At 40.8% G+C, this 17,707-nt stretch overlaps 1 protein-coding gene across 3 annotated transcripts in view; it reads left to right on the forward strand.

The window, feature by feature from the left end:
* The window catches only part of XNP (ATRX chromatin remodeler XNP), a 664,672-nt gene that overhangs the window by 284,520 nt on the left and 362,445 nt on the right, over window positions 1–17,707 (forward strand). For all 3 annotated transcript variants that reach the window (XM_090383634.1, XM_090383636.1, XM_090383635.1), the window contains exon 14: window positions 14,244–14,424. In XM_090383634.1, the coding sequence (XP_090239760.1) occupies window positions 14,244–14,424 (181 nt within the window). The remainder of the gene's footprint in view (window positions 1–14,243; window positions 14,425–17,707) is intronic.

Raw genomic sequence — 17,707 nt, forward strand, 5'->3', positions numbered from 1 at the left:
ATAAAAATCTAACAATCACTAACGTGTACAACTATATCACAAAAGGTGATATAGTTGTACATGGTGGCACTAATGATATTAAGAGTAGGAGACTGGAGGAATTACTTAACAAGTATAGGTCACTTGAAAAAAAGCCATGAAGTAGGGTTGAATTTGAAAGTGTCTGCAATTCTGCCCAGACACGATAGGAGGTAGTATATGATGAGAGCCTTGTCGATCAATTCAGCCCTGGAAAGTTTGTGCAAGGCTCAAGGGGTAGAATTTTTTTTCAGTCTGGTCTGTACTTGTTAACAGGAGAGACTGCTTCTTCAGGGATGGGATACACTTAAATAGAAAGGGTGCAAGAAAGTTTGCTGATGCTGTCGAGGCAGTGTTAGGTGGGTTGGAAAACTGCTAGTTTGGGGGGGGGGATACAAAGACTAATAGATTAACAGTAGCCACTGGCAGAGGTGAAAGTGATTCTTGCACTGCTTCTATTGAAATGAGCAGCAGCCTGGAAAACAAGATGCAGGATATTTCAGAAACTGCTGGGAGTCATCACGGAACAAGTAAACACATGGGTTGTGTTAAGGCAGCTAAGAATAAGAACAGGTGCATGTATACTTGCATGTACAGTATCTTATTATACTGTACCAAATTTATTTCCCCTCGACGTGGGCACCTGTACGTGGTGAGGGGACCTCCCAGTGACGCTGCTGGACTTCCAGACTAGCATCACTGGGATCTAACGCCCATACCTTGGTTCCAGGGTTACATCTTTGGAATCCGGCGTGTGCAGCCGTGCGCCGCGACCCGTGGAAGCGGAAAGGGGGATCCTGGTGGTTGAGGGGCCCAGCCTTAATACACCACTTTGGCCCCTGCTTCGACGAGACGGGTGGTCCCGGACCGGCCCGACTGGGATCAATCGGCGGGTGGTATTACACTGCTAGGGTCAACTGCGTTCCAATAAGTCTCCCTCCCTTTGGTCCTGGGACGGGATAAAGACCTATTGGAAACGTGGGTATGGTGTTCTAAGCGAACTCGGCGTCCCATTCGTGTACGCAGTACCTGCTAGTTCACGAGTGGGCGCCCCCTCGTAGGGCTCCGTGGTGGGTGAGGTACTTAGGCATCAGACACTTTTTCTTTACTCTTATGAGTAATTTAAATTCTATTTCTTCTGGGGCCCCAACAAGGCCCCTACCTAACCGAGACGAAACCACAGAAAATACTTGTGCAAAAAGAGCCAGAACTGAGGATACACCACCATCTGTCACACCGCTTTTCCTCATTCTCCATTCCACCGGAGAGCAGGCACTCGGGAAAATGTCACCCTTTTTCATCCAGAAAGGATTAGAAGGGTTGACAGGATCCCCAAAATCTGTCAAAAGGCTACGTTCTGGAGACATTTTAGTTGAGGCTGCAAGCCAAAAACATGCACAGCAACTACTGAAAGCCACATCTTTAGGGGGATTACCGATCATCGTTACTCCCCATAAAACCCTGAATTTCTCACGCGGTGTCATATCAGAGTGGGATCTTCTTCATGTTTCTGAAGAAGAGATCTGCTCTGAACTTAAAGACCAAGGAGTGACGGCTGTCAAAAGAATATCGATGCGGAAGGATGGGAATCTCGTCCCTACCCGAGTTCTCATCGTAACGTTTAACACCCCACGGCCTCCAAGTTCCATAAAAGCAGGCTATTTAAACTGCCCAGTGAGGGTTTATATCTCCAACCCACTGAGGTGTTTTAAATGCCAAAAGTATGGCCACTCTCAAACAGCTTGTCGTGGCAACCCCGCCTGTGCTCGCTGTGGTGCTAAAGACCACGAGAGCAAGGAATGTTTAGCTTCCAAGCCAAGTTGTACAAACTGCCAAGGGGAACACCCTGCATACTCTCGAGCATGCCAGCGGTGGAAAGAGGAGAAGGAAATTCAGAAACTAAAAACAGAGCTAAACATCTCCTATCAGGAGGCCAGAAGACGCATCCAACCTATAAATAGCGCCAAGCCCTCATATGCCCAGAAAGCTTCTGGGAAAAGTACCATTGGTACTCAGACTGATATGAGTATTCCACCAAGGGAGTCTTTTACCCCCATTGCGCGCTATTTATTAAGTTCCGAAAAGCCCACCCAAAAATCACAGTCAGCCGCCACTGCTATATCCGTACCTCCTAGTGCTCCACCACTTCCAAAACAGAGTACTAAAGAAACCAAGAAGAAAGGGGAACAGACATCTACAATTCAAGAGACAATGGATGTCGAAAATAAGGAGGTACAGGACGACCCTGTCCTGGAACTCTTTGCGAAAGACGAAGAAGAAATGGATACAGGCCAACGTCCAGTCTTTCCAAAGAGAGATAAACCCAGGACTGAGAAAATGAAGCCCTCAGCCCTTCGGAAGCCACCAGACAGACCCAGTAAATCAAAATAATGGGTACATTTAAATTTCTCCAATGGAATTGCCGTGGATTTCGTAGAAATAGAGATGACATCAAGGCTCTCCTGAGTAAGCATGAACCAACTTGCTTTTGCTTACAGGAGACGTATTTAAAGGCAAACGAGGACCCTTACTTACGTAACTGCTCAGTTATTCGCAGTGACAGAGCTGGGGATGGACCTGCCCACGGAGGAGTCGCTCTCCTTGTGGGTAACCATAACCCCTTTCAAGTTGTGCTTCTCACCACTAATCTGGAGGCTGTAGCAGTTCGTCTTACAGTTGGGTTCCTTTTAACTGTTTGCTCCATATATTTGCCACCTGCGAACGACGCCACCCAGGCAGACCTTGATGATCTCATTAAGCAACTGCCACCCCCTTTCCTATTATTAGGGGATTTTAATGGGCATAATCCGCTGTGGGGTAGTCCTGACATCAACAGAAGGGGTCGGATTATCGAGCGATTGCTTGAAAACAATGACCTGGCCCTTCTAAATGTGGGATCTAACACCTTTTTCCACACGGCTACCCGTACATTTACTGCCATTGATCTTTCCATCTGCTCCTCTTCCCTCCTGCCTCTGAGTACATGGGAGGTTGAAGATAACCTTTATGGTAGTGATCACTTCCCCGTGTTATCCACCATTTCAAATGGGAGACAATGTCATCAGTCGAGGATACCACGTTGGAAGATCGATCATGCCGACTGGAATGCCTTTCGTCATCTGGCAACATTTAATACCACTATAGTCGGCCAGGAGCCAATTAATGAGGCAGTAAAAGACATCACAGAAAGTATAGTCCAGGCAGCAGCAGTTGCAATTCCCAGGACATCGTCCCGCTTTCCACGTTTTCCAAAACCATGGTGGAATGGAGAATGCACAGCAGCTAGGAAGGCTCAAAACAAAGCATGGGGAATATTTCGTCGTTACCCCACCACAGATAATTTAATAGCCTTTAAACGTGCACGTGCCAAAGCACGGTGCATTAGACGTCAGAGCCAAAAAGAATCTTGGATCAAATTTACATCTTCCCTTACACAGGCCGCCAATCCCAAAGCCATCTGGGACAAAGTTCGGAAAATGAAGGGCAAATATAACTCACACCCTTCATCGATCCTGGAACATAATGGATGTACAATTGCAGATCTAACTGCAATTGCAAACACTCTAGGGGAGACATTTGCTAAAGTGTCTTCAGAAACAGCTTACCCCCCAGAGTTCCTCGCACACAAGCAGAGAGCAGAAAAACATCACCTAAAGCTGTCCTCTAACAATCGCGAGGAATACAATCAGCCCTTTACACAGTGGGAGCTGAAAGCAGCACTCTCGCTATCCAAGGCGAGTGCTGTTGGGCCAGACGACATCCATTATGAGATGATAAAACACCTTTCATCTGAATCTATGGATCATTTGCTCCGTCTCTATAATAGAATATATATTGAAGAGACATTTCCGGACTCATGGCATATGGCAACTGTCCTTCCCTTTCCGAAACCTGGAAAGGATCCAAAAATACCAAAAAATTATCGTCCTATCGCTCTGACGAGCTGCTTGTGCAAGATTCTGGAAAGAATGGTCAATGCTCGTCTTTTGTGGTATTTAGAAGCTAACGACCTTCTTTCCAGAATACAGTGTGGCTTCCGAAGGAACAGGTCAACACTTGACCATTTAATCCGCTTGGAAACATCTATACGTGATGCTTTCCTGAAACGTGAGCACCAGGTGTCGGTTTTCTTTGATATGGAAAAAGCGTACGACACGGCTTGGAGATATGGAATTCTAAAAGACATACATAACTTTGGTCTTAGAGGACACATTGCCCTCTTTATCAAAAACTTTCTTACAGACCGGTCTTTCCAAGTTCGTGTAGGATCCACCCTCTCCCGGCCATTCTGCCAAGAAGAGGGAGTTCAACAAGGATCAGTTTTAAGCGTTACGCTTTTTGCAATCAAAGTTAACTCTATAACTGAACAACTTCCTCCAACCGTAAACAGTGCCCTCTTTGTAGATGACTTTAGCATCTTTTTGCAATCATGCAATATGAGGGTCATTGAAAGGCAATTGCAGCATGCCATAGACCACGTCATCTTTTGGGCAGTGACTAATGGGTTTAGGTTCTCGCCACAGAAGACAGTCTGCGTACACTTTTGTCGCAAACGGAACCTTCACCCTGAACCAGAACTAAAACTCGGACAAGACATCATTCCAGTAGCACCCGAGACAAAATTCTTGGGGCTCATTTTCGACAAGAAGTTGACATTTTTACCTTATATTCGTCAACTGCGGACAAAGTGCACAAGAGGGTTGAATCTTCTACGCTCTATTTCCTCGAATAAATGGGGAGCAGACCGCTCCACTTTACTCAGCCTCTACCGTGCACTTGTCCAATCTAAACTAGACTATGGGTCCCAAGTGTACGCATTGGCTAGAAACAGTGTACTTAGGTGGCTGGACCCAGTTCACCACCAAGCCATTCGTATCGCTACTGGAGCATTTAGAACATCCCCTGTCCAGAGTTTATATGTTGAAGCAACTGAACCGTCACTGTCATTTCGACGAAAGCAATTGTCTTTAAAATATACGCTTAAATTAAAATCCCTGCCAGACAACCCTACGTGGACATCTGTTTTCAAGCCACAATGGGAAAACCTATATAACACTCGTCAGACTGCCAATCGGCCTTTTGGTATCCGTGTCCAAGAGCTGCTCAGAGAGCTCAACATCATGGTAGACAATGTTGCCCAGTCACCAAGGCAACCACTTCCACCCTGGCATGCTCGCCTACCATCGTGCGACTTCTCCCTTAAAAATTGGGGTAAGTCCATAACTCCATCTTCTATCTACCACCAACTCTATGCTGCCCACCGGGCCGAATACTCCGACTTCTTGCCTGTCTTCACTGATGGCTCGAAGTCGGAGTTGTCTGTTGGATCTGCTGCTATCTTTCCAGGTCTTTCTATATCTGGAAAGATTCCCCAACAATGCAGCATATATACAGCTGAGTTGTATGCTATAGAGTTAGCCTTGGACCACATTAAAACCCATAGGTATCAAAAGTGTATGGTGTACACTGATTCTCTAAGTACACTGCAGGCTTTATCGGGTAGGAGGTATAATCCTCATCCATTTGTGACCCGGATTCAGCAGACGTTGCATTCCTTGTTTGAGTGTTCATTTGACATTCGTTTCTGCTGGATTCCAAGCCACATTGGGATAGTGGGAAATGAACTGGCAGATGCTGCGGCCAGGTCACCCGAACCCCACAACACTTATTGCCTGCTAGTCCCCTATACAGACTACAGGCAGTTAATACATGATAAATTACTGTCCCAATGGCAACAATCCTGGAATGAGCAAGTCACAAACAAGCTCTATCAGATAAAGCCTGTAATCCGACATTGGCAGTCTAGTCTGCGCAGGAATCGCAGAGAGGAAGTTGTTTTAGCTCGTCTCCGCATAGGACACAGTCATCTTACACATGCTTTTTTGCTGAGGGCAGATGACTGTCCTATGTGTGAGAATTGTGACACCTATTTAAGCATACGCCACATTTTAACCGAGTGTCCACGTTTTAGACACGAACGTGATTTCTATTTTACCGCTTTTAGTCCTCTGGCTGAGCTTTATACACTCAGTCAGATTTTATCCGACAATGACAATGTGTCTGCTGTTTTTAACTTTTTAAAATCAGTAAACCTTTTTAATCGAATTTAAAATTCATTTGGCATTCCTTTGTTCATATGTTTTGTACTTTTACTCCTTTTATATCTCGACATGGTGGCCTAACTACTTAGGTCACTGAATGTTTTCACTTTTATATATGACCGGTATTTGGCGCATTATAGCCTCAGTTGCTGATGCGCCAATAAACTCCAAACCAAACCAAACCAAAACCAAATTTATTTACCAAACTCTTTACACAAATGCTAAGAGTTTGGTAAATAAATTTGATTAATTTGAGGTATTGCTCAAAACATCAAAGGCAGATATTGTTGGGATATCAGAGACGTGGTGTCACACAGATATAAGGAATGCAGAACTGGAATTTGTGGAATACAATGTGTACAGAAAGGATAGACAGGACAGGAGGGGAGAAGGGGTTATGCTATTAGTTAAGAAACACATAAAATCCAAGGAAGTGAAGCCAGTCGACATCGATGGACAGGGCAGTGTCGAGTCAGTTTGGTGTGACATAAGCATAGAGAAATCAAAATTGATAGTAGGAGTGGGCTATAGGCCTAATGACTCTGATGAGTATAATAAGATACTGTACAGGGAAATAGAGTGGGCCAGTAAATCAGAGAGTCTTATAATGGGGGCATTTTAATTTCCCAGATATTGACTGGAATTTGTGGGTTGGTCACTCACACACTAGCAAGGCTTTTGTGGATTTATTGGATGATTGTTTTAAACATCAGCATGTTCAGGAGGCAACTAGAGGGACTGATACTCTTGATTTGATTATCATTAGTGATTCTTCGTGCATTAAGAATCTGCAGATAAAGGAACCAGTAGGTGGCAGTGATCACAGTGTGCTGAAGTGGGATTTACTCAAGGAGGTAACTACCATCAGAGGCAAAGGGAAGGCTTTTTGCTTTCGTAAAGGCAACTATGATGGTCTGAGACAGTATTTAAATTCTATACAGTGGGACCGACTGATGATGTTACCAACAGCAAATTCAAAATGGGAAGCATTTAAAGAACTAATCTTGGAAGCTACCAGGCTTTACATACCAACTAAGAAATATTGTTCAAGGTTCAGACCTAAATGGATGTGAGATGAACTAATGAGACATATGGCAGAGAAGAAAAATGCATGGGATACATACAAATTAATGGGTGACATGGAAGCCTATGATTAGGCAAGCAAAGGCAGATTATGAACCCCGGGGGCTCACATCTGGTGAGTATGGGCTTGGCACACCCAGGGTCCTGAGCTGGATATCATCATTCTTCCCTTTCTTGGTGATTCCCTTCTACTTTTGACTCTCTCTCTCTCTCTCTCTCTCTCTCTCTCTCTCTCTCTCTCTCTCTCTCTCTCTCTCTCAGGGCTACTCGGGAACTTTTTTTTTTTCTTTCCTGGTGCAGCATAAGCCTCAGGCTTCCTTGCATCATATGGATAATAATAATAATAATAATAATGAGAAATCCTTGGCAAAGGATGCAAAGAAAAACAGAAAAGAGTTCTTTACCTATTTAAACTCAAGAAGGAAATGGATGAATCAGATTGGTCCACTGGATATTGATGGTTCAACAGTTGACGATCCTGCTCAGGTGGAATGTCGTAGGTGAAATAAACATTGGCAGTGAGCTAGATGATTTTGCAATAACTGAGAGGAAAGTGAAAGAGAAATTGTTTTTTGCCTGATGCTGTATAAGCTTGCTTATACAGCATCAGGCAAAAAAAAATAAAATAAAATAAAACTCTGCATTTCACCTATCCATCCCTTTCAACAGTTTGTGTAGTTCGTTCCTCAAATTTTCCAGCAATCAACTATCCATTGGCTAAAGGCAAACTTCTGCACATCTATTCTGCATCCATCCTTCCTCAGTTTGAATTTATGCCCTCTCATGTACATAGTCTGAGCAAGAGGAAGAATTTCATCAGCATTGAGCTTGCTCAATCCATTCAAAGCCTTAAACACCTCAGTCAGATAACCTTGCAGGTGCCTAGTCTCCAGATACTGCAATTTGCAGAAATGAAGCCTTTCTTGGTAAGAACATCTCTTTGTTTCCCCTCAATCTTGTTCACTGTACCTGCTCCAATAGCTCAACATCTTTCCTAAAACGGGGCCTCCAGACCTGTATGAGGTACTCAATATGTGGCCTGACCATTGCCTTATGCAAGGGGCCATCAAAAAGTTTGTACCCTTACCTAGAAATAATAGCCCTAGAAAGGTGAAACTTCACAGGAACATTAATCCTTTTCTGTGTACTCTCCTTGTATAGTAACATATTTCCCCATCTGTGGATCAGTTGTTTATTACCTTGATCATAGAAGTCCCCACTTTTTGCCTGAAACCATGAATAATGGAATGGTCTATGCAATGGTTTCTTCATTTCTCGAAACAAGATGAAGTCTGATGGTGCTAGGTCACGAGAGGGTGAGTGCTGCAGTAGTTCTAAGCTGCACTGAGAAACAAAGTTGGTGGTGGCAACAGCCGTGTGAGCCAATGCATTATCTGACAGAATTGTATGACAGAAAACGGACACCTATGGTTAACATTCCACGCCTTTTCACCTTCAAAGCATCATGTAACTTTTTGAAAAGATTACTGTAGTATTCTGTGGTAAGTGTAGAACCATGAGGTAGGTAATCTGTCAGGATTACCCCTTTGTTCTACTAGAACACAGACATCACCACCTTCTTCACAGATGGAGTGGTCTTTGCCTTGTTTGGAGGTGGGAAGGTGGTGTGCTTCCATTGCTTTGACATGTCTTTAGTCTCTGGATCATACTGGTACACCCATCATTCATAACCAACCGATCAAAAAAGTTCTCAACATCCACATCACACAAATACAACAGTAGGCGAGAACATTGCATTTGACATTGCTTCTGCAAAAGTGTCAGCAATCTTGGAACTCATCTTGTGGAGCCCTTGGACATGTGCACATGGTCGTGTAAAATGCTGTGTGCAGACCCATAACTAATTCCCACTACATTTGCAGTGAAATTAATTCTCATACATCTGTCACTCAGCACCAGCAGCTCAACCTTTGCAACCGTCTCACTGTCTGTGGATGTTGATGGCCTTCCTTCTCTTGGCTTGTAAAAGACACTTGTACGACCGCACTGGAACTCCTGTTTCCATTTTTTTACAGTGTCATAGGATGGACAGTTCTGCCCATACACAGCTTTCATTTCTGGAAAAACATTTGTGATTTGCCTCTTGATGGAAATATACAACTGCTTCAGTAATACAGATGGGTACTGTAGCACTTACATTACATGCACTTCAACTGGTAAGGAATACATGTGATGTATTGATCTTGGATGTGCTCAGTTGTTGTTGTTGTTATTTGGTTTTTAGGAGCATTAGCAACTAAGGCATATTGCTCCGGGGATATGCGGTGGTCATTCCCTGACCTTTCTGCATCCTCCGTATTTGGTGGTCACGGGCTCGAACCCCGATCTAATCAAGAAGCGTGTGCCATGCACTGCTGCTCCTACCCACCTGGCTACAGAGGCGCCGATGTGCTCAGAGCTGGTTTATGCCTGCTCTGAGCATATCCAAGATCACTGCCCTCAAGATATCCATTTCTCTGGTTACCAGAAGGTTTCTGCCACAGGTGGCAATGGTTAGCCCAAAGCCACCTAAGTAGTATGCCCCGAATCATAAATATTTTTCCACAACCAGCTGGCTTATGCCAGTTCCGAGCACATCCAAGATCACCTCCCATGATCATTTGCACGATCTCCTCTCCTGACTCTGTTTTTCTTTGTTATGAAACGGAAATGACTTCATTTCCGCATCACAAAATCGTGGCAAATTGATTTTACTACCATCCAAAATTTAGTTTGTGATCTGCAAGATCACCTCCTGTGATCCTTTGCACGATCTCCTCTCCGAATTTCGTTTTTCTTTGTTATGAAACGGAAGCGACATCATTTCCTTGTTGTTGCAAAATCGTGACAAATTGATTTTACTACCGTCCGAAATTTAGCAGGTATTCTACAAAATCACCTCCCGTGATCCTTTGTGCGATCTGCTCTCCCGACTCCATTTTTCTTTGTTATGACACGGAAATGACATCAAATGACATCATTTCTGCATCGCACAATCATGACATTGATTTTACTACCATCTGAAATTTAGTAGATACTGTCAAAGATTTTTACACATCAAAAAAACTTCTTCTTCCATTCACTCTAAACATTTGTCTAGTTCAGCCTCGAATTTATTTGAGCTGTCAACTTCTACAATTAAAGATGGAAGTTTGTTCCAGCAATCAACCACGTGCTGGTTAAAGGAATATATTTCTGCACATCTATTCTACAATTGTCTTTCCTCAATTTAAATTTATGCCTCCTCAGGTGCAGAATCGGGGCAAGATGAAGAATCCCATCAGCATTGAGCTTGCTCAAACCATTCTAAGCCCTATATTCAAGAGGCAACCAGAGAAAGTAATACTCTTGATCTGGTTATCAGCAGTGATCATTCATGTATTAGGAATTTGCAGATAACAGAACCACTAGGTGGCAGTGATCACAGTGTACTGATGTGGGATTTAATTACCATCAGGGGTAAAGGAAAGGGTTTTTGCTTCCATAAAGGCGAGTAAAAGTGGTCTCCGACAGTTTTTAAATTCTGTACTGTGGGATCAACTGACGATGTTACCAACAGTAAATTCTAAGTGGGAAGCATTCAAGGAATTAATCGTGGAAGCTACTAAAAGTTTCATACCTATAAAGAAATATTGTTCAAGGTTTAGGCCTAAATGGTTGTCAAATGAACTAATGAGACTCATAACAGAGAAGAAAAATGCATGGGATGCATATAAATTTTCAAGCGACTCAGAAGCCTATGGCAGATATAAGTTAATCTGTAATCAGGTCACAAAGGAGGTTCGGCAGGCGAAGGCAGAGTACAAGAAATCCTTGGCAAAAGATGCTAAGAAAAACAGCAAGGATTTCTTTACTTATATAAACTCTAAAAGGAAGGGGATGAATCTGATTGGTCCACTTGACATCGATGGTTCGACTGTTGATGATCCTGCTCAGATAGCAAACAAACTGAATGAGTATTTTGCATCTACATTCACACATGAGGAATTATTAAGGTTTGAAAATGGCAGATGGTTATCAAATTGTAGCAAGATACTTAATGATTTTGTAATAACTGAGAGCAAAGTGGAAGAGAAATTGTTGAAGTTAAACGTAAGAAAAGCACCTGGGGTGGATGGGATCTATCCAGTTATATTAAAGGAGGCAGCAAAGCAACTAAGCAAACCCTTAGCAATAATTATGAGAGCATCCTTGGACTCAGGGGAGGTTCCCACGGACTGGAGATGTGCAAATGTATCCCCAATTCACAAAGGGGGATCGAAGGGTGACACGAGTAATTACAGACCAGTTAGTTTAACTTCTGTTCTGGGTAAAATAATGGAGTCGCTGGTTAAAGATGCATTGCAGGATCATCTAGACAAGACTGCAGCAATAATTCAGACACAGCATGGGTTTGTTAAGGGAAAGTCTTGTCTGACAAATTTGATAGGATGTTATGATGTGGTTACAAAGGAACTGGATGCAAAAAATAATTTTGATATCATATATTTGGATTTCAGGAAAGCTTTTGACACTGTTGAGCATGGAAGACTGTTGTACAAATTGGAGCAGAATGGTATTAAGGGTAAGTTGCTACAATGGATAAAAGGATGGTTAAGTGCGAGAAGACAGAGGTTGGTAATCAGTGGGTGCTGCTCTTCTTGGACTAATGTTATTAGTGGAGTCCCACAGGGTTCGGTGTTAGGTCCACTGTTGTTTTGTATATTTATCAATGATATTGATGAAGGTATATCAGGCTTAATGTCTAAGTTTGCAGATGATGGCAGTGTGCTACTGCAACAGGATCTAGATAATTTGGGCAGATGGGCTAGGAAGTGGCAACTGAAGTTTAACCTTGACAAATGCAAAGTACTGCATCTGGGGTAGAAGTAACCCCAGAGAAACGTACCAACTGTGTGGTACTACACTTAAGGTGGTAGAAAATGAAAAAGACCTGGGAGTAATTGTGCAGTCAGATATGAAGTTCTCTGAGCAATGCAGACAGGCTGCCAGGGCAGGTCATGTGGTTTTGTCAATGATATATAGGAATTTTGCTAGCAGGGAGAAGGAGGTGATTATCCCTCTGTATAAGGCAGTGGTCAGGCCACGCCTTGAGTACTGCGTCCAGGTCTGGAGGCCTCATTTTAGGAAGGATGTAGATTTACTTGAGCGTGTACAGAGAAGGCCAACAAGATTGGTGAGGGGAATGAAGGGATTCCCTTACCAAGAGAGGCTTAAGTTCTGCAAATTGCAGTGGCTGGAGACTAGGCACCTGCACGGTGATAGGATCCTTCCACTTGTTCAGATTACGAACCTAAGGGGGCATAAATTCAAATTAAGAAAAGACAGATGTAGAATAGATCTGTGGAAATTTGCCTTTAGCCAGCGGGTGGTTAATTGCTGGAACAAACTTCCATCTGTCGTTGTGGCAGTTGATAGGTTGAATAAATTTAAGGAGCAACTGGACAGGCATTTGGAGCGAATGGTGTAATTTTTTTTTTTTTTTTTTTTTGGCTGATGCTGCATAAGCTCATACATTTGCTTTCTTGCATCACATGCCACTACTACTACTACTATACACCTCAATGAGATCACCTCGGATGTGCCAGTTCCTTTGTGACCACATCGTAGTATCCAGTCAAATTGGCCAGTTAAGGGGAAGTCTTGTCTGGCCATGCTCTGTCTGAACTATGACTTCAGTCTTTTCTAGATGTCTTGTAATGCTTCTTTAACCAGTGACACCACTATTTTTCCCAGAACAGAAATTAAACTAATAGGTCTGTAATTACTCGTGTCAGCTTTCGATCCACCCTTATGAATGGGGGATGCATTTGCATATCTCCGGTCCGTGGGGACCTCCCCTGGGTCCAAGGATGCCATCATAATCATGACTAAGGGCCTGCTTACTTCGTTTGCTGCTTCCTTTAATATAACTGGATTGATCCTCTCCACCCCAGGTGCCTTCCTTATGTTTAACTTCAATAATTTTTCCTCCACTTTGCTCTCAGTTTTTAAAAAATTATTTAACTCCCTGTTAGAGTTTTATAAACTTCTGGCCTTCACTTCCCTACAGAATTTCTCATATGTGAATGTAGGTGCAAAAGACACGTTCAGTTTGTCAGCTACCTGAGCAGAATCATCAACAATCAAACCTTGGATATCATGTGGATCAATGAGATTCATCCCTTCCTTCTAGAGATTACATATATAAAGAAGTCTTTATTATTTTTCCTTGCATTCTTTGCCAGAGATTTCTCATAATCTGCCTTTGCCACCTTTGTGACTTGATTAAAGACTGTCATATCTATCATAGGCATCTGTGTCACCTGATAATTTATATGCATTTTTCTTCTCTTCTCTGCCACTAGTTTCATTAGTTCATCTTACATCCATTTAGGCCTAAACCTTGAACCTTTCTTAGTTGGTACGAAAAGTCTAGTAGCTTCCAAGATTAATTCCTTGAATGCTTCTCATTTATAATTTGCTGTTGGTAGCATTATCAGTTGGTCCCACTGTATAGAATTTAAAAGTTGTCCGAAACCACTGTAGTCACCTTTATGAAAGCGAAAATCCTTCCGTCTATCCCTGATGGTAGTTACATCTTTGAGTAAATCCCACATGAGTACACGCTAATCACTGCCACCTAGTGATTCCTTTATTTGCAGATTCTGAATAATGTGCCACTACCAATTTGACAAAATTTTTCACATCAAAAGCACATTACTGAATAATGTATATCATGTATAACAGCCATTATTGAAAGTTAAATTCATTTAGTAAATGTAGCAATTCAAACTTCTGTGTTTTTTTTATCACTCTATATAAATTTTTGAAAATGATATCATTATAGTGTCATTCTTCCATTTGAATCTAACAAGAAAAAAATGCAGGTTTCCTAAAGAAATAAAACTATTATAAATTTCTCAACATGCTTGCAGTAGACATAAAAATCACTTGGCAATATTTTTATATCGTTATATTTTGAGTTATTTTACCTATTACTATTTTATAAGCTAATTAAAATGCCTCTTTTTTTTTTTTTTTTTTTTTTTTTTCTTTTAGGTATATGAATTATCAAGCATCAAAGATAATTATTCAAGATCCTATATGTTGGAAGATTGGCATAATGGAGGTGGTGTTATGATCCTTGGTTATGATATGTTTCGACGTTTAACTCAAGAAACTGCAAGAGGAATAACAAAAAAATTAAGAGAAAAATTTAGGTCTAAACTTGTAGATCCAGGTCACTATAACAACTTTTTTGGCCTTTCAATTTTGTTTTAAATATATTTCTTCTATGAAAGTACAGATTGATCAAAGTTAAACTTAGTCAGTTCAAATACATGTGGATGTATTTGAATATTTAAACCAGTTACGTGATTTGAGCAGAATTATTTTGTGCACATTATGGATCATAAAGCAATTCCCAAAATTTTAAAATTAATAATTAAAAACATAATCCACCGGGGAGCATTTTTTTTGTAACAAGCCTACTGAAAAAAATGCAATATTGTTATATTGATTATTGATTATATCAAAGAATTTAGATAACAACTTAAGGTGATTAATGAGAGATGTAATAGTATGGTTTACTGGAAGTGTTGGCACCCATTTCAAGGTGCTGTACTAGGTTCATCACCAGTTTCACTGCCATTGGTAAATTTTTGAAATCTGTATCTGTGTGTGTGTGCTGAAATTACTAATTGCAAAAATGGGTGTGTGCCACGTGAGTGAGAAATTTTGAAATGCAGTGCTGCCATTTGGGATATTCTCTGGTACCACCTTTAACACTGGTGGCATAGGATGCTCCCCTGAATTTACAGAATGAGCATTTTTTTTAACCTGATTCTACATAATGTTTCCTTCTTTGGTCATTTTTCTAATATTATTATGTAATGATCACTTCAGGATGTGTATATAAAAAATACTTTAAAGCCAAATGGCTTTAAATATCTTCTAACAGCCTGGAACAGCATGCCATGAAATGAACTCTCCAAAAACAACGTCCCCTTTTAAAAAGAGGAAGTTGTTTTGGTCAACTGAAGTTGGAAGGTAAAACTGATAAGAAAGAGGCTAGTAAGAATTTTTTCTTTCCTCCCAGAACCCTAACAAATGGGAAATTAAAATATTAGAGGAAAGCAAAAAATAAAATAAGAAATAGATTCGAGTTTTTCAGTTATCCATGGGTGTGACCACCCATCCTTGTTATTAGAAATGCTGGATTTTAATCCACCTGTCTTCCCAACACAAAAATTTGTGGGGACATTGACTGGAAGTTTGCACTTGACCAGCCCTAAGCTCCTTTTTTGATATCATAACTAGTTTGTTTAAATTATTTTATTTCATATTGTACTTATAGCAAGAGTTTCACTTACTTCTAATAAACCTGAAAAATGATAACAGAAGTAATTAACAGTATTGAATGTATATATATGTTTACTTAATTTTTTTTAATAATAATATTTATTTACACATAATAAGCAGAAATATGCCCATGTTTGAAATTTTGTGCACTTAATAGTCTTTTAGACTGGAAAATGGAAGAGAATAGGAGGTTGACGTTTATGTTTTGCGTTTAAAAGGAATGTGTGTTTTTTTTTTGTTTTTTTTTTTACGATTTTCAGCAGAATTAATGTTTTTGTGTTTTTACTGAAAATAAATGTATAAAACACACGTTTTTAAAAAAATTTAATTTTTTATTAAAACTTTTAAAAAAGTACATATGATAAGTACTATAATCTATTAAGAAAAGATGAAATATTGGCACTATTTTACCCAAAATATTTTGCAAAAATTAAAAAAGAAAGTTGGCCACCTGTCAGATAACACACCACTGTTTTCCCTACATTTTGAGTATTACCGCTGCAGGTTAATTTTTATGTGTTGTTTATCTTATTACTCTTCTTTCTAAATCTGGGATATATTTGCTGTCATGATATCATCATCATCAGCCATTTTCAATCCACTGCAGGATGAAGGCCTCTCCAGCAACTTTCCAGTTCCTTCCGTTTTGAGCATTGGCCATCCATTTACTACCCAAAAACTCATGAATTTCATCTATCCATCTCCGCCTTTGTCTTCCAGGTTTTCTTCTAGCTCCTCTTGGGTACCATTCTGTTATTTTCTTAGTCCATCTGTCATCATGTCTTCAAGCTATGTGTCCTGCCCAAGACCATTTTAGTTCTTTAGTTTTGATAAGAATGTCCTTTACTTGAGTTTGCTGCCTAATCCATGTGTTTCTCTTCTTATCTAACAGTCTGATTCCCAATATAATTCGTTCCATTCTTCACTGTGTAGTTCTCAGCTTCTCTTCCATTCTTTTGGTGAGTGCCCAAGTTTCACTTCCATAAGTCATGGTGGGGAGTATACATTGGATCATTATTTTACGTTTCAGACAAACTGGGATATTGCTCTTCAGTATGTGACTATATTTCCTGAATGCTATCCATCCAAAATTTATTCTTCTCTTGACTTCCAGCCATTTATCATTATTACAGCCAATGACTTGTCCCAGATAAGTATGACTCCACCTTTTCAATTACTGCTCCTTCAATCATTATTTCCCTTTCCGTGGCATATTGTTCATCATTACTTTTGTTTTAGCCATATTCATCTTTAGTCCAAAATCCTTACTAACTGTGCATAACTGATTAATATTTTCCTATAATTCTTTGGGATCGTGGCTTATAACCACAATGTCATCTGCAAATCGTAAATGGTTTAGGACTCTCCGTTCACATTGACTCCTTTCTGCAACCAGTCTAATCTTCTGAAAGCTTCCTCAAGGGCAGCAGTAAACAGCTTCGGAGATATTGTGTCTCCTTGTCGAACTCCTTTCTCAATTTTAAATTTGCTACTGTCTTTGTCTAGTCTAATAAAGGAGGTAGCACTCTCATATATTTTCTTCAAAATCATAATATATGGGCTATCTGTGCCTTGTCTTTCTAGTGCCCGAAACATTGCCTTATGCTGTATGGAGTCAAATGCCTTTTCATAATCCCCAAATGCCAGGCATAATGGTGTTTTATATTCATTTGCTTTCTCCATTAGCTGTGATATTATGTGAAGGTGATCCATAGTTGAGAATCCTGACCTAAAGCCAGCTTGCTCTTTCGGTTGATTCTCATCAAGTATTCTTTCTAATGTGTTAGTAATGACCCTTGTGAACAACTTGTAGATGTGGGATAACAAGCTAATTGGTCTATAATTTCCAATTTCTGATTTATCTCCTTTCTTATGCAGCAAAACTATGATTACATTATTCCACTGCTTAGGCATCACACCTTTTCTAATGCGCTTTGTGAAGAGCCTTGCCAGTTTTTGTGTTATGTCTCTTCCTCCCAATTTTAACAACTCTACAGTAACTTCATCTTCCCCCGGGGCTTTCCGATTCTTCATTTTTTTTCAGTGCATGTTCTACCTCATCAGGAAGAATATCGGGTATGTCGTATGTGTTGCTACTTTGCAATCCATCTTCTCCACTGCTGGTATCATTCCCTCGCTCCTTGTATAATTCTCTATAGTAG

Source organism: Mastigoproctus giganteus, chromosome 10, assembly GCF_048544385.1.
Source record: "Mastigoproctus giganteus isolate SK-2022 chromosome 10, ASM4854438v1, whole genome shotgun sequence".
Lineage (NCBI taxonomy): Eukaryota > Metazoa > Arthropoda > Arachnida > Uropygi > Thelyphonidae > Mastigoproctus > Mastigoproctus giganteus.